Source organism: Rattus norvegicus, chromosome 1, assembly GCF_036323735.1.
Source record: "Rattus norvegicus strain BN/NHsdMcwi chromosome 1, GRCr8, whole genome shotgun sequence".
Lineage (NCBI taxonomy): Eukaryota > Metazoa > Chordata > Mammalia > Rodentia > Muridae > Rattus > Rattus norvegicus.
The window spans coordinates 219,348,955-219,372,219 of NC_086019.1; the positions used below are offsets into that span (position 1 = coordinate 219,348,955).

General features: G+C 39.6%; 2 protein-coding genes across 9 annotated transcripts in view; one reads left to right on the forward strand and one right to left on the reverse strand.

Moving 5' to 3' along the window:
• Positions 1–4,700, reverse strand: part of Zfp91 (zinc finger protein 91) — a 37,653-nt gene extending 32,953 nt beyond the window's left edge. Inside the window, exon 1 of one of the 3 annotated variants that reach the window (NM_001169120.1) lies at positions 3,088–3,464. In NM_001169120.1, coding sequence (NP_001162591.1) covers positions 3,088–3,428 — 341 coding nt within the window. In that variant the 5' untranslated portion in view covers positions 3,429–3,464. Of the gene's footprint in view, positions 1–3,087; positions 3,585–4,563 lie in introns of those variants that run through there. The other 2 variants (XM_006231127.5, XM_063281006.1) reach the window with 2 other exon arrangements.
• The window catches only part of Lpxn (leupaxin), a 34,425-nt gene continuing 15,524 nt past the window's right edge, over positions 4,365–23,265 (forward strand). The window contains exons 1-3 of one of the 6 annotated variants that reach the window (XM_039108720.2): positions 4,365–4,523; positions 11,936–12,093; positions 17,732–17,778. Coding sequence is in view for 4 of the 6 variants with exons in the window: in XM_039108715.2 (XP_038964643.1) it covers positions 8,843–8,891; positions 11,936–12,093; positions 17,732–17,778 (254 nt within the window). In the remaining 2 variants the exon portion in view is untranslated. Of the gene's footprint in view, positions 4,524–5,032; positions 5,173–5,238; positions 6,418–6,713; positions 6,799–8,018; positions 8,627–8,677; positions 8,892–11,935; positions 12,094–17,731; positions 17,779–23,265 lie in introns of those variants that run through there. The other 5 variants (XM_039108719.2, XM_039108725.2, NM_001009649.1 and 2 more) reach the window with 5 other exon arrangements.

Consider the following 23,265-nt stretch of genomic DNA (forward strand, 5'->3'; position numbering starts at 1 on the left):
ATGAGGATCCTAACGAGAATACAGCAAACGATGAGCTTAATTCTTGAATAACACAAACACATCCACTTCATACAATTGGATCTAACTTCCTAACTACTAGCTATCTAGATCTTCGTGTATAATGCATCAAGGATTATTAATTAACAATAATAATAATAATTATTGTTAATTTAGCCTTTCTCCTGAATATTTTTCCTGCAATTTTTATTTTCTTGCATTCATATCTGTTCTCAAAAATGTCAAGAGTCAAATTTATGAAAGTATAACTGATTATTCAGCTGTAAAGCTCTTGCCACAAACTCAAAATATCTACAAGAGGAAATAGCTCTAAGATGCTAGTGACTTGCTCATGATGGTCACTAAGCCAATGAACAATACAAGCTGAGACATCAAATTTTCAGCCCGAACATAAAGTTCAAGCTTTTCTCCACTATATAATGTCGTCCATTAATAACACAAATTTTAGTTAATCTAAACCTATGTTTTTGATATTTTAAATGATTTTGTATATTTGGCTATTTCTTTAATTGGAAGAAACAAATACAGGTTAATAGGTCACAGGAACTTTGTAGGTAAAAAAGCAGGGATAGGGAAAGTGGATGAAAAACTAGGGAGGGAAAAGGATCTGAAAAGAACACATTTATTATAATAATTTAATAATTACATTTCTCATCTCCCTTCTAAATGTCATTTTATTTGGAAGAGCTTAATCAAGGTCAGAGTTCAGTACACTGACACCCAAAACTGCATGTCTCAAAGGATAAATAGAATATAAATTTTAAAAGTTCATTGTCCCGCCAGGCATAGATTAGATCCCTAAATAAAGGACAGTGAAACATCCATTACATTAAGACTGCATGCAGAAAAAAATCCAGGTGATCCATATATGCAAAGTCAAGTTGTAAGTTTCCTGTGTTCTTCCCAGTGTCACTGATCTTGAACCAAACTTTGAGTATCAATATTCTGAAATATTGGGTAAATGCCATGCTTTAAGGATGTCAAATAATGTTAGTCTGTTTTTCATCTTTCAAAGATTGAACTTGTTGCTTAATGTACATGTCATACTCTGTTGCAATTAAATGTCCTGCATAGTTTAAAAAAAAATTGTTACAGAACATCTGCAAACCATGTGCACAAGTTTAATTAATGAGTGCTAATCAACGTTTCCTTCCTTACCAACGTCCTTGAAGACAAGGCCAGATCTAATTTAGTGCTGTACTGCCTAGAGGAGTTAACAGTACTAGCCCTAGTTACTTTTCAAACAAGGACTGCAAAGCTAGAATGTATTGAGATCTATCTGATTTGTGGGCTGCTGATAAGTAAAAATGTGCAATAAAAATGATGAAAATTTTAAGAATCTGGTAAAATGGTATAATCTTAAATACATGAACAAGGGATAAATCTGAAGGCAAAATAAAGTAAAGATCATAACTATTGATAGTACTAGATGTGAAGAAACATTAAGATTGCTTTTTCTTCACAAGGACAACTGTGATTAAAAAAATTAATACAAGTAATCATATTCATCCAAGATCAACTGCTTCCACAATTACATTGTAGGCTTCAAGGTCCATTAGTATTTCCTACCATGTAGGAAAAAGCTAAACACCATTCTATGTATAATTTAACTTGATTCTGATGTACTTAAATAATTCTCAAGTGGCAGCTTTATGTAAAATAATATAAAACCACAAAACTTTACAAAACCTACACAAAAATACCACTATAAAGTACTCCTGCCTCTGGCTACCACTCCTCAAAGAACAAGTTGAATTTAGTATTTTAATGTGTAAGACACTGTGTGAAATGGCTGCACAATATATTTAATACGCACAAACTCTGACCATATAGATTATTCGTTGTATTGTATAACTGTGTACAGAGAAGAAACTGAAGGACACATAGGTTAAAGATTTTCCCTAAGGAATTTATGCCCAAGTAAGAATAATGATTTACATATTTTCAAATTTGTGAGATTAAGTACATTAAGATTTTTCTAAAAATGTACATACAGCAGTTACAATTTTCAATTCGGCTTAAAACTTTGTAAGGAGACTTTTACTTTTCATAGAACTATAGTTCCTAAGTTTTCTTATAGAAGTTAACTTTGTTAACTTAAATCACATTCAAAACCGGGGAAAAGACTCTAGTAGCAAAATATGATACATTTGGCTTTTATTCCTGAGGCTTCTTATGCAACTGTTCCAAGTCACAGATTTAATTCTGGAGCAAGCTTGTTTCTAAGCTTTAAAAATTTCCTAGGTCTAAGGTAAGCCAAGCTCTTGCACTCTTTCTTCTGGGAGGTTACAGGTTATCTGAAACCGAAGTCCCTGTTTTTATTTTCTTTTCTCCACTTGTAAATCAAATGACATAATATTCGCAACAGTGAATAGCTAATTTGATTAAAACGTCTGACTTAGAAACTCATGAACTTAACTATTCTTAAGTATTACTCTAATGAGCAATTAAAAATATTTACGCTCCTGGCCATCTGTTAAGGGCCTCTAATTAGTTCAAAGTAATAATTCATATCAATGTAATTTTAAGAGTAAGTACCTACGTTAAAATATACTCATAAAGAAAAAGTTCACACACTCGTACAAAGAACTATACATGTAGTTAATATACTTGTATTTGGCACAGCCGTGTTTCCACCATGACCATACAAATGAACCTGACCACTTAGAAGGGCGAGAAAGGCTACCTTGTAAGTGGCTCAAAGGTAAGTTAATAACAAGTAAAAACACTCTTCAGGGCTAGTAATGGTGCGGCTGATTTCCTAACGGGTATGAGAGGTAACACTGGAAGCGATAGGTTGACAAAGGGGGCGCAGAAGCCAGAGTGAGGACTGAGTAGGCGGGAGGCAGAGGGCGTGCAGCCTGCACAGGGCTACTTCGGGCGTGGGCTGGCGGCCACAGGCTGCGAAGCAGCGGGAGCCTGGCCGCCAGCGCCGTGACATCTGGCGTGCAGAGCCGGCAGGGGGCAGAGCAAGCAGGGTGTCACGTGGAGCGAGCGCTACGGGAGCCGGGAGGGTAGTGTAAGAACTAGAGGGGGGTCTTCCCCAACGCTTCAAAGACTGTTACTCACTGGAGTCGCGGACTCTTCTTGCCCTGAGCAGGAGACGGGGGCTTCGCGGCCGCGGGCTGATGCCCGTGGCCGTCGGGAGGCCTGTTGCTGGGGCTGCTCCTCCGCCGGCGGGGATACTCGGCCTTTCTCCGGCGGGACACAGCGGCGGCGGCGGCGGCCGCAGCGGTCCGGCCGCGATCCCGACCTCCTCTCAGCACGCGGCTGCTCGCAGTCTCTGCAGGCTTCGCCGCCGCCGCCACGCCGGACCGGAGCTCGTCCGAAGCCGCGTCGGCCGCCGCTGCCGGGCCCCCTTCCTGGTCCTGCTGCTCCGGGGATCGCGGCTCCTCCGTCTCCCCCGGCATCGGGGCTCGTCCGTCCCCCACCCCTGCGTCCCAGGCGGTGGAGGCGGCGGCGCCCCCGGCGCAGCTCCCCCCGCCCCCCTCGGCTCCCGGAGCGTCCGGCTCCCTCACTCCGGAGCGCCTCTCTCCCCCCGCCCCTCCGCCCGTTCCGAGGGCGCCCCCCCACCCGCCCCCTGCCACTCAAGCTCGCGACCGCCGGCGGCGCGCACGCGCGCACCCGTACAGACACGCAGCGAGCCAATCGGGGAGAAGGATCGGCTCCCCGGCCCAGCCCCTCGTGTTCTCACACGCAGCAGCGCACTCGGTGCCCTCCCCCACCCCTTCCTTCAACCAATCAGGAAACGGCTCTGAGGGAGAGCGCGAGGTTTCCTTCCCCGCGCGCCCGTTCTCACCGTTAAACGGCTGCGTCTCGCGACAATCCCAAAGTGACCTTTTTATCCCCCCCCACCTCTGGAGTTCAGATCAAGCTAGGGGCGGTGGGAGGGACAGGGCTGACGAGGGCGGTGGCGAGGACAAAACGCACCTTTCCCAGCCTCGCGCGCAACCCCCTGCCGGCTGCGCGCGCACCTGCCTCCCGGAGGCACCGCTGTTCCCTCAAGGGTTCTTACTAGCCTAAGAAGTAGCCTGGACGTTATCCCGCCTCCACTCGGACCCCCACCTTCCTGCTCTGGCTTTTCTGTCCCCAGCGCCGCCAGCTCTTGAGGGGAGAAGTGGTAAATTATTTGCGTTGCAGCTTCTCCTTTAAGAAAAAAAGGCCCTGTCCGTTGCCGGATGAAAGTCCCCAAAAATGGCGGCGATAGGATAGAGGCGGGGTTGAGGAGACTGCGCGGGATAGTTTTGAGGCGCATGCGCAAGGCCAACTTCGCTAAGGGCATTCTGGGGGACGTAGTCCTTTTTAGTCTGTGTTTCTAGGGAAATTATGGGAAACTAGAGGCAGAAGGAAGGCTGGGAGCTTTTCCCGGTCCGAGTTTACGGTTCGGCGAGGCATTGCTTCCGGGTTAGGCCGGGACGCCTGCGTAGATCTGGCACAAATATTGAGCCAATTATAGGTTAGGGGTGCTTGGGAGAGAATTCTGCTTCTACTGTTAATCTTTTTGTGTAAGTGCTCTGAAGTGCCCTTGTCATAGTCTTTACTTACTTCGGTTTGTTCATTTGAGGCTTCTACGACCTGCTACGTTCGTTTTCATTCCTCCATCTTGTGTTGAGCCTTTCACTCGTTAGGTCCTGGAGATCATGGACTCGTTATGCCTCTGTGAATTCAATTTTAATAAAACATGTAGGACTGATTGTAAAGTGGTTTCCTAGTAGGAATAAGGCGTCTTGGAATTGGCGTTGACTGTGGTCCCTGAGATGAAGCTGGAGAGGCGATTAGCGTGACTCCCAGTGATTTTTGTGGAGAAGCTAGCGGTCCGTCACGTTCTCCGCCCAGAGGCTGCATGCCTTTGCGGTTTGTAGATGTTTCTGCAGCACAGGAAGCACAGTCATAATAGCAGCTCTGTCTAGCGTTTGCAGCTAAGTACCTTCCTGATGAGTAAAGGGGGCTTTCCAATTGTTCAAACCGCAGCTGGTGGTAATGCAGACTCTTGTGGTTTTTTTCCCTCTTAACACGTTTGTAGGCATTTCTTAACCTTTGTTTGCATTCTTTAGTTTGCTTTTTACGCGTTGTAATCAGGAAACAACTTTCAAGGAGACTCCTTACTCTTCGAAGATGGAAACGTCTTAAGTTAAATGCTACAAAGGAGGATGGGTAGATGCAAAGTTTGGAAATCTAATTTTGAATTTTACATTAGCCATTAAATTTTAGTTCATTTTTCTTTTCTTTCTCTCTCTCTCTCTCTCTCTCTCTCTCTTCTTTCTTTCTTTTACCTCTCAGAATCTGATTCATTTGCCACACACATAAGGCAAATGCTTTATAGTCTTTACTGAGTTTTGCACTTTCAAAGGATTAGTGTCCTTTTCAGTTGTAAAAACCGACAGTGTCAATAGGAATAATTTTTTGCAGTTCTTTGCAATGAGCACGTTTGGAACAGCACTGACATCCAATGGCTGCTTACAGTAATACAAAAAACTAGCCTCTTAAAAAAGGTCTTAGTAAAACGAATGACTTGTTCCTTTTAAAAGATGGTCACTGCACTTCAGAAGCAAGATTACATATTAAAGTAAACTGATTTTGTATTAAGTAACAAAACTCTCTCTTTATCCTGTCCTTTTAGCCAGTTACTACTCCCTGTGCCTGTTTATATACTGGTAAACACCTGGACAAAACCCATTTCACAGGTCATAATTATATAGTGTAGATTTTTACATACTGCCTTCTGTAGGTGGGCCTGTTGTAAATGTGTTTTTCCTTTTGAGATGAACAAAGGCACAATAAGATTAAAAAAGCCGACCTTTCTCACCTTTCTGGAGAAACTGTTACAAGGCATTGTATTTCAAATTCTGGAGGCTTAATACCTAGAATCTTAAATCTTCTGAATTGATTCTTCCTTTTCCTATAAATGTTTGCATTTTGGATAACTGGACCAGAGAATTCAAACATGAACCTACTTTTATTCAACTTTAAAGAATTTATAATTTGGGCCAGTGAGATTGCTTAGCAGATAAAGTCACGTTGCTAATAAAAAGTCTGAAGAGTTTGATCTGTGGGACCCAGGTGGTTGAAGGAGAGAGTTGACTTTACTCTTACAACTCGAGAATGCCTATACATTCACCCACACAATTTTTAAAAGGTTTGCTTTTAAAAATCACAGTTTGGGAAATGAAGTGAGCTTGATTTCTAAGTAAGTACAGATAGTGAAATGAAGTTGATGCTATTTAGGCAGAAATTTTAAGAAAGGAGCCTATGGTCCACTAGTTTTACAGAAAAAGGAAGAGAAGGAAGAAAAAGGAGGGAGGAGACAGAAAAAGATAGCTGGTGGAAAACTTAAACTTGGAAAACTCCGCAAGTATAAACCTAAACTTTCTATGAGTTCAAGAAGATCACTTGAATATGGTAGGTGTTTAAATTAAAAAAACAAAAACAAAAACAAAACAAATCAAAATCTAACTTTCAGTCTTCATAGTCACCCTGGCCAACAAAGCATCAGAATCTTGCACAGCCTGCCATTTTCTGTCAGCACTATTTAAAACAAGCAACAACAAAGAAACAAATAACCCCCAAAACAAAAACTGAGCTTCTAGAAAAGAAAAGTATTCAGCAAATCAAACGTGAGGAAGTGCTAAGCAAATACAGGAACCAAAAGGGGGTCACAGAAGCTGCTTTGCACTGTCTCATTCAGTTCCGTTGTGGTTCTCTTCTTCACCACATGCTAATGCAGTTCTTCACAGTCTTCAAGACTAGAGTATTGGAGGTGTAGGACAATGGAAGAACTGGGTGAGTGAGGGGCCTTTGGAGAAGCTGCTCCAAGGAAGTGTGGGCTTGGCTGCCATGCATCCCCATCTGTAATGAAGTTTGGTCTAGTTAGTGAGGATAGGACTGAAAGAGTTTTGTTTTCACTTCTGTCCTCAGTTCAAACAAGAGTGAGGCAGGAGGAACTATCATTGTTGAGGGGAGCTATTGGGTTGCACAGGCACAGTAGGCAGAGAGTTGAGAGCTAACTATAGATCAGACACCCAAAGAAACAGAAGGAATTATAATTGAACTTGCCTTTCCCCTTGGCAGCTCCTGGAGGTCATAGGGCGGCTCTACAGCTAGGTCGTTGTGGAGATATGATACTGGAAAGAGACAAAAAGGATGGGAAAAGGAGAGGACATAAAATGAAGGAAGGGAAGGAGGGAAAGGAAAGAAAACCAGGAGGGAGGGAGTACAGTGGAAGGACAGTGAAATAACTGTGCAGAGTAAAGGACTGTAGACATTGCAGAAGGGCCAGGGGCTTCCTTTCTCTGTAGTTTACTATTAGACTATAGTTATACCATCACTGTAGTGGGTCTTGTTGCTTTTTATTTAGAGAAGTCTTGAAGGAGCAGATTACTTGGCAAGAAAAAGAGTCCTTCCTTCCACTCTGAGGTAATGAAGACACCAGTGGAAGTGCCGCTGGCTACCATGCCCAGAAAGACCATAGGTTTCAAAGCTCGGAGCTATGAAGTCTGCCTCCTTAGTGCTCATTTCATATAGCTTGGCAACTTTTAATCGTCCGTCTGTTGTCTGTCTATATCTATCTCCTATTTATTCTTGGTATCCTTAACACCAAGTTACTTTTATTCACCTTTTAAGCTGTATTAATTCCACATTGTGTTTGTAGCTATGCACAAACTTCCAACAATAACAAAGTGCATAGCTGATACATTGTCATTAAAATTAATTATTGGGGTTGTGTTTGAAGAACCGGAGAAACAGAGGAACAAACAAAGAAATAGAAATTAATGAAGGAAAAAGAGGTGTTTTTAAATAAATGCCTAACTCTTTTGTTAGTAAAATATAGTTTGATATTGTGGTTAATGCTGTATTTTGGACTTTAATGTAGACTCCAGATTCTTTTCTATATAATATTGATTATTTATTCTTTGAGAAATTGATATATGCATATCCTGTGTGAGTATTGAGGAAGGAAGTTTTCATTTATCCATAGAGTATTACCAAGTTGTTTTTCTTTTTCAGATAGGATCTTATTTTGCTTCATTTTATTGGTAGCACGTTTCAAATTCTCAAAGAATAAATAACCAATATTATGTAGAAAAGAATCTGGATTTTACAGTAAAATCCCAAATATAGCATTAACCACAATATCAAAATACATTGAATTCAAAATTAGTTCAAAAGTTAAAGGGCAATTAATATTGGGAAAACTTAAAATATGTTAATCATTTCAGTGTTTGCAGTAATCTTCTGAAATAAGTATTATTGTTTTCCTTTAAAGAAAACCTAAAATATCTTGATCACTCTCAGGAGCATCAGACACTAAGTAAAATTAAATGATGTTACAGGTTTTTCTCCTATGTTAGAAGTGTATTCTAGTGGCTAGTGGGAGTAATTCAGTTTTAAAAAAATGTATACTTTAAGATTTTCTGAGGAAGATAAGTTAAAGAAATCTTTAAGAAGTGTAGAAAGTATAGAACCTTGGAAGCTAACTGGAGATTATACAATTTGCTGTAGGTCACCCGTCAACGATCTCTCAAATTGTCACAATTTGCATGGAGTGTGGTGTTGCTTGGCTTCCATACTGATGCTCCAGAGGTCGAATCAGGAGGATCTAAAACTAAAGGTTATTTTTGGCTAAATAGAAAATTTGAGGCCAGCGATACTATCTTTAGTCAGACATGGAAGGCAGAAGCAGATCCCTATAAATATGAGGTCAGTCTGATTTACATAGCAAGTTCTAGGCCCTGTCTCAAACACCAAAATGAAACAAAAGGCAGGGAGTGTCTGCTAGGCACAATAGTGTGCACCCACGATCCCAGCACTTAAGAGACTAGATTGGATGACTGCCCACAGTTTAAGGTCAGCCTGGGCTACGTTTTTAGTTCCAGGTAAGCTTGGGCTATCGTGAGACCCTGCCTTAACAAACAGTAACAGGATTCTCTTTCTGCCTGTGTAGAAATTTTATCAAACTCTACAAATTCAACCTTGAGGTTGGCTTAAGGGGGCAAATATTTCCTTTCTAAAGTACTGCCTTGGATGTTAGTAGCATGTATTCACCTAGAAGGTTTTGCCTAAATCTTCAAATATAGGGATGAGATGAGTGTAACCCATGGAGACCCCCCAAGAGGCTTCACTGTATTCATGACAAGTTAAGGTTGATCTTTAATTTCCACAGGTCAAGGATTAGGGAGACAAACTGCAGTTTTTAGTCTAGTTTCACTCACCCCTAGTAATCTTACATCTGTCACATGAAAGTGAGTCATCTAACTTAAATCGTAAGAGTCTTCACGAAGCCAAAGGAGTAGCTTTGGGGATTGGTGAAACATATGCTCATTGGAACCAGGAAGTGAAAGTCCTGGTAACTCATGAGCAGGAAGGGGAATTATGATAGATTTGGTGAGCTAGTGCCTCTGAGGATAACCATGCTTAATATAAAAGAAATCTCTTGGTCCAGGAAGGCCTCTGATTTCTTATTGGAGTGAAGCTTAAAAACCAGAAAAGAGAATGGTTGCATTCTTATATGTAAGGCTTTGGAATTCTGAAATTCACATTTGAGGCTGGCTAATAAGATTCTGAGATAAAACATTTGCTTTGTTGTTCTGTTTTATTTACTCTAAAAAAAAAAACCCAAATCTTTTATTGTAGAGGATGAAAATATATGCGGAATTGGAGAAAACAGTTTAATGAATTTTGATTGCACCCTTTGGATCAGCTTCAATAATCATTAGCTCTTGACATTCTTACTTCACATACTTCTGTTTTTTCCATCCATTCATTGTTTTTAAGGAATCTCAATTGTTATATTTCTTATCTGTATGTAATTCAGTCTTAATCTATAACAAACAACCATACTAACAGAAGCTGATAACCTTAATAGTGGTTCCTCAATATCATGAAATAACATTATCATACCTAAGATTAACTGACATCACTTTAATGTCAATATTTTCAAATTTCTAAGATGTTAGCATTTAATATTGTTAACTATACAATGTTAAATATCCTTTAAAAATTTTAACTTATCATCTTCTTAATGCTTATGAAACTCATGCTGAATACTGAATTCTGAATTTGCAACAGGACTTATTTTTCACTTGCCTGTAAATTTTTGACCACAAGTTAACATAAATCTCCAACATATACTATCAGTGTTCTTGACTGTTTATTTTTTAAATTTAAGTTAATGATCTAAATTAAAATTATATATCTCTTAGTTCTCTCTTAATATACATGTGTCCCTTCTCCCCTTCTGTCTTTTTTTTTTCTTGTCTGTTTATTTCTTGAAGGGCAGTTTAGCCTAAAGAGATTGATTCAGGTTGGTTATTTCTAAAATGGTATATGAAGGTCAAACTTTTGTGATTGAGCAAGTTCTACAGAAGATTTCTTTTGTGAAAACAAAACAATTAGATCTTCCCCTAAAATACTGAGAAATAGTCATCCTTAATCTGGGGGTGTGGCTTAGTGGCACGACATACATTACTTCGTATATGCAAGTTCCTGGGTTCAGCATTGTTAAGAAGGAAGACAGTGGGGAGAAGACAGTTTTTGAGCTGTACATGATGTCACACCCATAAAACCCCAACAGTCAGAAGGTGGAAGCAGAAGGACCATTGAGTTTTAGGCCATCTTGTGCTACTTGGTAAATTCTAGGTTTGATCTACAGCAGCCTCTCTTAAAAACTAGACAGAGCAAAACTCCATTCTCTCCAAATATGAAATACATGAGCAAGTTTTTCAATGACATTTAAAGTTCATTTTCTTTATTTGAGAACTTCAGAGATAGGCGGGTCCTTAGACATCATATAATCTGATACTTTGCAAGCTTATACAAAGTATAACATATATTTTAAAAGTCTTCTGAAGTTCAAAAACAAAAAAAAGACACAAGTATCTTGATTGGCAATTTGAAAAAAAAAATTCTTCCATTCAATTGCTTCATTATATAGATGAAGAAAGACCTTCAGAGAACATGCTGTGCTTAAGATGAGTCAGACAATCTGGTGATACTGGCAACTTCAGTGTACAAGTTGACAGTGTTGAGACTGGAATAAGATAGCACTCATTGGAGATCTGATTCTGTGTTCACCAGCCTGTGAGAGCTGCACTGTCTCTCTCCTTTATATAAAATGAGAACAGAAATGTCCTCTACTTCAACCTGTCAAGATAATTAAATGCAAACTGTATTCATCATATACTATGATTGGCATGGTTAATTTGTAATCGTTATGATTATTGACATTGCAACAGAAAGGTATTAGTGAAATTCTTCTGAAGTCTGTTGGCTTTTTACCAAGAAAACTGCAAAAGAAGTCCGAGTAATTTGGATTGCTACATATTGCTTGATTGCATAATACATTAGTTTCTTTTTTTTCAACCTTCTTTTCTTCTCCACATCCAAGAAATATAAACCAACAACAAAACACCAAAATACTTAACAATTTATTGTATTATGATCTTGGGCTAACCCTTGAGATAAACTAAAAAATCAGGATAAAAAAATGTTTTGCCTGGTATATTGTTGGTATATTTTGAAAAACTGTAATCCAGTTGTTTCTCTTTTTCTAATAAGAAATATATATGCAAGTGCACAACACACACACATATACACACACAGAAAGAGATAGAGATATAGAGATATAGAGAGAGAGAGAGAGAGAGAGAGAGAGAGAGAGAGAGAGAGAGATCTGCCCTATTTGGTTAAAATCAATACCTAGACTGTCAGAAATTATTGTAAAGAGACTATGAAATTGAATGCAACCATAGTAAATCTCAGACATTTTCTGGGATATGCCACACTCCTGAAGGGAGATAAGGATGGAAAAAGGTATTTGTAAATTTTTTTAATTCAAAACAAGAAGAGAATATTTAAGAAGAAAATAATCCTGAAGACTCACAGATTCTACATTATACTCCTCTTGTTTCCTGTGACATAGATGCCTTATTGGAGGAACTGGAATGCTGCACCCTTCAGGACAGTGAGGACTATTCAAATCCAGTTTCTTGTTGCCTGGATCAGCAACCCACACAGGAGAGCAAGCTTCCCCAAACACCAAAGACCTTGTCAACGCAGGGTAACACAAGTCCCTTGAAGGTAAGATTTGATCTCTTATAGTATTATAGACAATGTTTGACAGCACTTCTGAAAATTAATTGTATCACACAAAAATTATATAAATTATAAATTATATAATATTATATATTAAGGAGAAATATATATTAAAGAAAGAACATAATTTCAATATTGATTTAAAGATAGTTGCTTTTGGAAAGAGTAGAATTGAGAAAATGGCTGTAGTGGTTTAAATAAGTTTGACCACAATTCATGTATTTGAATGCTTGGCCCACAGGGAGTGACACTATTAGAAGGTGTGTCCTTGTTAGACTAGGTGTGGCCTTATTGGAGGAAATGTGTCACTGTGAGGGAGGGCTTTGAAGGCCTATGCTCAGTTCCAATACAGAAGAGAGAGACTCTTTCTGGCTTCCTTCAAATTAAGATGTAGAACTTTCAGTTCCTTTTCTAGCACCATGTCTGCCTGCATGCCATGCTTCCTGCTGGGATGGTAACAGACTGAATCTCTGAAACTGTGGACCACCCCCAAGTACATGTTGTCTTTTATAAGAGTTGCTTTGGTCATGACATCTCTTCACAGCAATGGAAAGCCTAACTAAGGAAATGACCATAGAGTAAGCCTTTGAACCTTTTTTCTAGTACGGACATAATAGTAGAGTATTGCCTGGTACGTGCTGACTACTTGATGCTACTTCCTGAACCAGAACCAGTTACCACAAGTGCCACATTATAATTTGACTGCAGTCACACCCAGTAAGACCTGGGATCACCTGATAGTTTAGATAAGTCTTCTCAGGGTGACTCTATACAGCTGTTATTTTGTCTGTATTATTTTCTGTTAAATACATTCAGAAATTGTTTTCATCTAGCTAGAGACGGTGAAACCTTGGTAGCTACCACAAAAACCAACCAACCAACCAACCAACCAACCAACCAAACAAACAAACAAACAAAAAACCCCAAACCCCTAAATCCATTAGAGATGATTTATTTGAAAACCCACAGATCCGATGTGTTAATTTATGATTGTTAAAATATCAAGTACATATTTGCTGAGATATATATTCTCTTCCTTTGGATAACTATGTATAGACCCTAATTATAATTAAAGCTTGCTTCATGAGAATGCAGTTAGTATAGAAGAGTGAATGCTTTTCATATCTTGTATTTGTGAACTATGATATTCTGGTTCATTTTTGGGTATTTTATAGAATGAGTATCCCAGACCTGGAATTTGAATGCAGGAATAGCTAGTTTCCAGTCTTTGCCCATAAGGCTTATCTGACTCTCTACTAGAGAGTGATGTGTTTTGAAATGATTCAACTCTAACCTAGCATCTTAATGGACTCCTCATAGAGGCTTGAGACAAGACTAAGCATCACGTTCTTTACCCTGACTCTGGCAGAGACTTCCCACCTCATTTGTAGTAGAACCCACAGTGTTGGCACTGATCTTTGTGGATGACCACATCTTTGTTTACTTGAATGAGACCTGAGCTTTTGCTTCTTTTTCTGACATCTCACTGATTTCCTTTCATAAAACACTTTCAATTGTTTTTGAAGTTTTATTATTAGTATTTGCTTTACTATATTAATTTGATTATGACTAACTCAATAGGATCTTCCTGATCCAGTTCAGACAGAATGTCAGTCCCAACACCTTTTCATGACAGTATTCAGGGAAATGGCTGAAGTCTAAGAGTGAGATCATAAGCTAACCTCTCTGATCTTAGGTACTAGCAGAAGAAATCTGCTAGCCACTTGGTATGCTGCCATGCTGTGGTCTATGTGATGCATACTTGGAAACATCTTGGTTCAAAAGTAATGAGGAAATCACACATACTACCATAGGGATTAGAATTTAGTATTGTCATCATCACAAATAATATACTGTGAATATTAATGAAAGCATTTTTATTTGTGTTTGTAAATTTCTAAGTGTTTTATTTTTTTGCTAGCACTTAGAAATCTTAATAATAATCTGTCAGTTGGCTTAAAGCAAAATGGAAACCAAATCTTCAGGTTTCAGGCCCAGCTGCAGGAAGTGTATTTGCAGATCACTGTGAGATACACATTTCCGCTTCTAGCAAACCACTCTTGTAAACATTTAAATTTTTTTTCTGCTCATTTTCAATTCCACATTTTCTTCTGCTTACATGCAAGGTGGAAAGAGTAGATTGTCTTTGAAAATCATCAAAAAACGCCAGTATTAAGTCACTGTCACTAGAGGTCTCAATTAGAAAGTCGGAGCATTCCAAGCTCTTTGATTTATTTTTTACCCTATGTACAACACAGCATCAAAATAAAACTTCTGTAAGTTCATTTATTCATTTTCTTGTTAAAAATAAGACAAACAATATTACCAGTGTTAATGCAGTGAGTTGAAATAGTTTAACATTGAATATAGCAAATTTTTATGGTAAGAATAAGAAAACGGATTGTTAGTAGCATCACAGTAAAGTGTTCTTACCAACTTAAACCCAAGAGCAGAAATGCGTCTGGATTTGGCTGCAAATTTCACAGAATTCTTGACTTCATCTAAACAAACAGCAGCACTCTGCCCCTCAAAACTAAAATTATCAAGACTGGCAAATGTGTTGGCTGTTATCCTCTGTCTTTTGGAAATGCTTACCCTCTTGAAAACTCATTTCATAAAGCTGAGGCTGCATCATGTGCAAAATCAGCTGAAGATCTGTAATCAAATTATGCAATCAATATAGATCGAAAAAGTGGATAGAGAAGACACATGGGAATATTGTGTTAGACAAAGTTGAAGGGGCACAATAAATGTGGAAGACTGAGGGGTGAGCAGAATACAAGAGAGAAAAGAGGATGGAAAGAAAACAAACATTGTACTTTGTGTCATATATATCTTTGATGTGTTCTATAAATAATATAAAAACAAAAAAACTTGTAGAGGGGAATGAACCAGAGGGAGAGGAGACCAGGAGGCTGATGGGAGGGCAAATGCAAGCAAAGCATTGAAAATGTCCTAGTGAAGCCCATTATTTTGTATACTAAATTAACCAAAAGAAGACATTTTCCTGAGTGTATTTACACATTTTAATAAAAAATAGAATTAATATGTTTCATAGACCAGAATGTGTCCTGAACATTTAGGTTCATCAGTACTAGAGAGATCACTTTTTTTACTAAAAAATTATGCCCTAGAGAAAAGCACAAGTTAAAAATAACAGCAGTTTCAAATCTACCAACTATAAAATGGATAGGATAGTATTGCAAATTAAAAAGTGACAGAACTCCTCGGCTTCTTCCAGCCTTTCTCTAATTGAACTACAGGGGTCCCCAACTTCAGTCTATTGATGGGATGTAAGTATCTGTGTCTGTCTCAGTTAGCTGCTTTTTGGGCCTTTCGGAGGGCAGCCAAGCTGAGGAAGAGGGTGATCCCATAGGAAGACCAGCGGTCTCAACTTAGCCAGACCCCTGAGATCTCTCAGACATTGAAGCACAACCCAGGCAGTATACAGGAGGCACCCATACACATGTATACAGCAGAGGACCGCCTGGTCTGGCCGCGGTGGGAGAAGAGAGTGGAGAGGCCTGGAGGATGAGGTGGGGCAGGGAATCATCCTCTTGGAGACAAGGGGGAAGAAGAATAGGATGAGGAACTGTGGGGGGGGCGGGGCAGGCTGAGAGGGGGTAATGAATGGACTGTAAAAATTAAAAGTAATAAAAATATGACAGAACTACATATATATTTTAAAACATAAACATTTAAAAGAAAAATTCAAATGAAAGTATTAGAGAGAGCAATGACCAGGTTACCAATTGAGGTAAGTGACGTATGTTGAGCATAATTGTTTTCTTATGTGATTTTAAGTGTTTAAGTGATCGAACAAATTTAAGAAGCTCCCCATCATGTATATAGCTATGTATTATTTTAAATTACTTTGGGAAAATTGGTATAAAAAGAATCTCTCCAAGTATGGTGGCTTGCATCTGTTATGAGGAACAGAACTTCAAGGCCAGCTTCAGCTACATAGAAAGTTTGGTGCTAGCCCAGGCTAGATGAGACTCTGCCTCTAAAAAAATTAAAACATAAGGCCAAGAGATTTTGACCACAATTGTTGTTGTTATTGTGGTTACTCTGAGACAGTTTCCAAGACTGGCCTCAAACTTGCAATCTTCTTGCCTCAGTTTATCAAATGCTGGGGCTAAACCATAAGAGCAGGAGCTACCACACCCTGTTGTTGATTGAAATTATTTTGTCAGTCTCTAATACAACAGAACCAAGTTGTTTGACTAGTAATATGTACTTCATTGGGGAATTATGATACGTATATTTGTAATCTCAAATCTGGTGACAGTGAGACAGGAAGGACCCTGAGTGCTTGAGTTCTAGACTAGATTACACAGTCAGATTCTGTCTCTCTTCCTCTCTCAAAATTTAAAATTTAGAGATCAAACAACAGGAATTGATTCTAGAACCCTCCCTTTCCCTTACAAGTGTCTGAGTTTGAGCTGTGTGATGTGCGACTGCCACCTGCAGATCTAGCCCCTTTCCTTGCTTCACTGCACAGGCCTCCCTGGCCTGCCTGTTTCCCAGCTGTCATTCTCTTTCAGAGCTTGCACAGGGGCCACATTTCCCTGATACCTGTTTGCCTTCTTTACCTCGTGCAAGTCATTGTTCAAGTGTCTTCTACTCAGTGAATTTTTCCACGTCAAAGCATTTATAGCAGCTGCTATTTTCAAACTTATTGTTGTTATTTTATACTCTTTTTTATACTTCATACTTATTATTTTGGACTCCCTGACTAACTTTTATATCCATTTCTTACCAATAGAATGAAAGCTCTGGAATATTCAGTTTTTGTTTTTTTAAGTTAGGTCTCAAACAATGTAGGCTGACTTTGAGAGGATGAGTTTGCCTGCATTAAGCTCCCAGGTGCTTGTATTACAGAAGTATATCATCACACTAAGTATATGTGACATTAAGATTAGAGCCCAGGGCCTCTTGGATGCTAGGCAGGCACTCCATACCATTTCCCAGAGTATTTGGTTTTAGTGTGATTGTCTTATTTTGCTGTTTGGGTACAACATTGTAAGCCCTGGAACATAAGTCACTTAATAAGTATGTGCTCAATGGATAAATAGATAAATTGCTGTCCAGTCACTTCTTCGGTGACACATAATTACTTTTCATAAAACAGACAAATTTGTGATATAGTCTTCCCCTAGGCACCATTGTGTTTAAAGTGACTTTCCCTGAGCCATTGTGTTGATTTATGCTTTCTGAGGATGGCACATCTCGTTATGTCTTTGTTTTTAAGGCCAGGAGGGTAGTAACTTTTCAGTGCCAAATTCTCTGTTTAGAATAAGGTGTTTCTCTGCCTAATGGAAGGTAATTCTGTCTTTGGAAACATTTAAGCAATATGCAAGTTATTCCTTTTATTGATTATTATTATCATTACTATTACTAGGTTTGTGACAAGGTCTCATTCTGCTGCCCAGGCTAATCTCATACTCATGTGTCTTTTTTCCTCATCCTCCCAAGTAGCTTAGATTACACGTGTGCACCACAATGCCATTCTGGTTATCACCCTTGGCAGCTATGAACCGCCCTTACTCTCAATGTTGATAAGCACCACCATTCTAACACAAATGTCATTCTTTGCTCTTTTCTGTCACTCACTTCTTAGGTGCAGCTCGTGTATACAACCAATATCCAGGAACCCAATGTCTACAGGTATGCTTTGGTTTCTAATTAATAACTTCACAATTAAAAGTTATCAGGTAATTTATTATTAATACTTGACAATTTGGTTTGTAAAGGTTATTATTGGATTTCATCTATAGTATGCCTTTTCCCAGGGTCTTTGAGTGGAGGTAGAACCCTTCTACACTGACTCGGTGGCCTCTCAAGGTACCTTGCCTCCAGACGGGTATCCAGACTGGGGTTTGGGGGCTATCTCTCCATTTTCCTTACTACCTTAAAAGGATAACAGTTTCAGACTCAGCACAGAGCATTGACACTGCAGTTCCAGGTGTCATGCAACAGTGCTCAACGGAGAAAGCACCCGAAGAAACGTAATCAAGGGTCCACCAACGGCAGACCAAGGACCAAGGCTACACGAAGACGGCAAGGGTCCATCTCACACAAATGAATACATAATTCTACTTTCCAGGTCTGCTCAAAGTTTAGGTAGTTGGTGGAAGGGTTTCCCCTTTAGTAAATGTTACATGTAGAATAGATTCACTTGTTAAGTCATTTCTCCAGACCAAAGCAGAATTAGTCATCTAAAACAAATCAGAAGCAGAAAGGCCACCTCTTTTATGTTTGTCTCTTTAATCATAGCGCGCGTGCGCGCACACACACACACACACACACACACACACACACACACACACACACACACAGCCCTTAAGATATGTACTTGTTACAGAGTACTCCACTGTACTATCTGATCATAGTATATAGAGCAAACATAGGGAGCTAAATCAGGGAATGGACTTGAACTACGGGAAGTCATCTTAATATGTGCCACTTGAAGTCACTTTCTTCTGTGGTGGGAGTGAAGCTAGTTTACTTATAAACATGCTACATATTTATTCCAGCTCCCAGAAGTGTAGATGATTATTTCTCCATTGTCTTTACCCTTCTGTCCTAGCTAAAAACAAAACAAACACAAACAACAAAAGCAGTGACTGAACTTAAGAGGCTCTCAGCAAATGTAGGTTTTACTAGGATGTTTATAGAAATGTATATGAATACTCAAATATGTAACATGGAAACCAGTTCAAGCATCAGTTGTTTTCCAGTATGCCTGGCACTGAGATCAGTTATTTGGTCACGACACTATTTTATGGTCATCTTCCCCTACAGCACTGAGTCACTGGCCTCTGTCCCTTTTCTTATTCTGTGCTCTGTCAGTTAGGGCCAGGCCAATTTTGCAAAGGCCCAGATACTTGCCCTCCTCAAGTTTATAGCTTATTCTACATGCAGGCCCTATGCTAACAGACTATCCATAGCATGCATGCATGTATATACACACACGCAAACCCACACTTGTGTGCAGCCTCATGTCAGAGCTAGCATGAAGCAAGCATAAACCATAGACTGTTCATGTGAACCTGAACACTCCTTAGATCCACTATCATGCTGCCATCTGCCTGTATGTCTATGGCATTAGTAATTCTTTTAGTAAATCTTATCCAAATAGCAGTATACCTTAGGATCTCCTCTGAGCACCAACTCTTAACCTTCATGTTCTAGGGACCTGTCTCTGGTGGTTGGATTTTCTAAGTTCCAGGCCAGTTGGCTATCATGGACTTTGACCAGCAAGAAGTGCTAGAGCAAATGAGAAAGGCAGAGGATGAGTAGGAGAATGCAGGGCACTTGCCTTGTCTTGGTGCTTGACTTTCCAGTGTCTTTATCAGCAGCGGTATCTCTGTCAGTTAAAGCATGACAACCTGCTATTGTTGCAGCACACTGAACAGAGGCATGGGCTCTCATGGTGTTGCTATGCATTCTGTCCTTTAAGCACAGAGGTGGTGATAGCTTGCTGCTGGGGTTTTTTGATAACCCCCTGTGTCTTCTGTTTTGCTTCTTAGCTCTCTCACCATCTGTGCAATTAATTTTCTATAACATTAATTCCATTTTTAAATGCAAACTTGCTTATATTTTCTGGGTATATTTCTTTGACTGATATATTTCCATTACCAAGACATACCTACAATGGAGATGTGTGTGAGAGAGTAATATAAAACCCTTCCATAACTATGGAGTTTTATAAATTTCCTAGGTGATTGTAATTCTGAATCATGAACACTAGCATGCCCAGAGAGAATGCTAAACGCAGAAGCTAGATTCCCATGTTTGTTTCCACCATATACTCTGGTTTGCCTAAATGAGTAGCACAGTGCTCTCAGTATCCCTTGAGAGTGTGCTTAGTAGCAACTGTGACAGCAGCAGGAAGATGTTTCTAACCACTGTCCACCAATAGCAACATGGCAATAGTTTATAAACATTATTTATCAATTACCTGAGCAAAAGCAGACTTTTGGTAATAATGGGAGGAACCATTCACAAAATATAACAGAATTAAACAAAAGGAGCCTCAGCATGATGAAGCTCCTTACTTGGAAACCATGCATTCTGTGCATTCTTTCAAATACATGTATTGTATTTGAAATGTCCAAATCACAAAGCAGCTTGTGGCTCATGGGATAGTCAGGTGCCTTTGCTTTCTTTAAAAGGCCAGGCACACATCAGAGGTCTCTACTTTAGGTTCCTTTCAAGAATATTTCCTGTTTGGGCTCTAGTTTGCACCATCAGCTCTTCAAGTTCTTATTTCCTATTTAGAATAATGTATTGCTGAGTCAGCTGATGTTAGAGAATCTTGACAATGACCTTACTCCTTTACATGTTATACATGGACTCTTGTTTAAGAGAGTGTAGACATTTTTTGAGCATGAACAAGTTTTCTACAATTGTAAGGTGATGAGGCTTTATGAATAAGCAGGCTCAGATAAAAAGCTACATTTGGAGCTGGGAGATAGCACTTGGTAAAGTGCCTGCTATGGAAGGGGAATTTTCATATGGTCCCGAGGCCTTGTTTCTTAAATTTAACACTATATGTGCAGTTTTAGCAGTCTCATTTTATTCTGTAAAATGGGTGAACCATAATTTGACTATAAGACCATTTAGTTTACTTTTTATTTGCTAAAAAACCCTGTATTATAATGAACTCTTTTGTTATACATCTCTCTTGCTATGTTTGTGTATGAACACATATATCCCTAACTTTTCTCTTTTTGTCTTTTAGTTAACTTTAAGTTAGCATAGGTATTTGTTACTTTTCTGTTGCTGTGATAGAATTTTATGACTAGCACAACTTTCAGAAGAAAGTATTCATTTGCGCTTACGGCTGTGGAGGGAGAAAAGTACAGTGTGGCAGTGAGACATGACAGAAGTGTACAGTGGTAGGAGGAAGTAGCTGAGGAACCACTTCTCAACCACAAGCACAAAACAGAGAGCGCCAACTTGAGGGCATGGCTATAAACTCTCAAAGCCTGACCTTAGTGTATACTGTCCTCAGCTAGGCTGACCCTTCCAATAATCTCCTCCAACAGCAATCACCAGTGGGGACCGAGTGCTAATGGGGAACATTCCTTGTTCAAAGCACCACAGCAAAGCTAGTAGGTTTCATTATGGTATTTTCTTTTTTTCCCCCCATCTTTATTAACTTGAGTATTTCTTATTTACATTTCGATTCCTCTTCCCGGTTTCCTGGCCAACATCCCCCTAACCCCTCCCCCTCCCCTTGTATATGGTTGGTCCCCTCCCCATCCTCCCCCTATTAGCACCTTCCCCCCCAACAATCACGTTCACTGTGGGTTCAGTCTTGGCAGGACCAAGGTCTTCCCCTTCCACTGGTGCTCTTACTAGGATATTCATTGCTACCTATGGGGTCAGAGTCCAGGGTCAGTCCATGTATAGTCTTTGGGTAGTGGCTTAGTCCCTGGAAGCTCTGGTGGGTTGGCATTGTTGTTCATATGGGGTCTCGAGCCCCTTCAAGCTTTTCCAGTCCTTTCTAAGATTCCTTCAACGGGGGGTCCCACTCTCAGTTCAGTGGTTTGCTGCTGGCATTCGCCTATGTATTTGCTGTATTCTGGCTGTGTCTCTCAGGAGAGATCTACATCCGGTTCCTGTCGGCCTGCACTTCTTTGCTTCATCCATCTCATCTAATTGGGTGGCTGTATATGTATGGGCCACATGTGGAGCAGGCTCTGAATGGGTGTTCTTTCTGCCTCTGTTCTAACCTTTGCCTCCCTATTCCTTGCCAAGGGTATTCTTGTTCCCCATTTAAAGAAGGAGTGAAGCATTCGCATTTTGATCATCCTTCTTGAGTTTTGGTCATCCTTCTTGAGTTTCATGTGTTCTGTGCATCTAGGATAATTCAAGCATTTGGGCTAATAGCCACTTATCAATGAGTGCATACCATGTGTGTTTTTCTGTGATTGGGTTACCTCACTTAGGATGATATTTTCCAGTTCCATCCATTTACCTATGAATTTCATAAAGTCATTGTTTTTGATAGCTGAGTAATATTTCATTGTGTAGATGTACCACATTTTCTGTATCCATTCCTCTGTTGAAGGGCATCTGGGTTCTTTCCAGCTTCTGGCTATTATAAATAAGGCTGCTATGAATATAGTGGAGCATATGTCTTTGTTATATGTTGGGGCATCTTTTGGGTATATGCCCAAGAGAGGTATAGCTGGGTCCTCAGGTAGTTCAATGTCCAAAACCTCCAGACTGATTTCCAGAATGGTTGTTCATTATGGTATTTTCATACATGCCATTATACTTGCTTTTATTCTATTCCTCCTTCATTGCCCTTTCAAGTGTTCCTGTTTCCCCTCTCGCTACTTTATTTCCTCTCCCCAAATAGTCCTCCTAGTTTATGTTTTCATGTCTACGTTCAGGTTTTTGTAAGATGTAGACTTAAAAGTAAAGGTGCTAAACTATAGGGTATTTATTTACATTTGAAATATTGATAGATTATGTCTTATACAGGGTTTTAGAAATCTGTATAAGATATACATATATATATATGTGTGCACACACATATATATATGTATATACCATATATACTTTAGGTATTATAAATACATATATATATGTATGTGTGTAAAATTTTGACTAACACTTCATATTGTCAAATTTTTAAAATTGTGATTAATAGGTTAAATTTTCTCATTTAAACTGTTTAATGATTGATGAGCTCATAAGATCAAGCATATTTTCTTTTTCTTTTTTTAATTAATCATTTTATTCTTTTAAATTTCAAATGATATCCCCCTTCCTGGTTACCCCTTCACAAACTCCCCATCCTATCCCCCCTCTCTTCCTTTCCCCTTTGCCTCTATGAGGTTGCTCCTCCACCCACTCACCCACTCCCGCCTCACCACTTTAGCATCTCCCACAATGGGGCTTCAAGCGTCCACAGGACCAAGGGCCTCCCCTCTCTCTGAAGTCAGATAAGGCCATCCTTTGCTACATATGTTTCCTGGCTCCTTCCATGTATGCTCTTTGGTGGGTGGTTTAGTCCCTGGGAGCACTGGGTGGCCCAGTTAGCTGATATTGTTCTTCCTATGGGGTTGCAATCCCCTTCAGCTCCTTTAGTCCTTCCCCTAGCTCTTCCATTGAGGTCCTCCAGCTCAGTCCAAC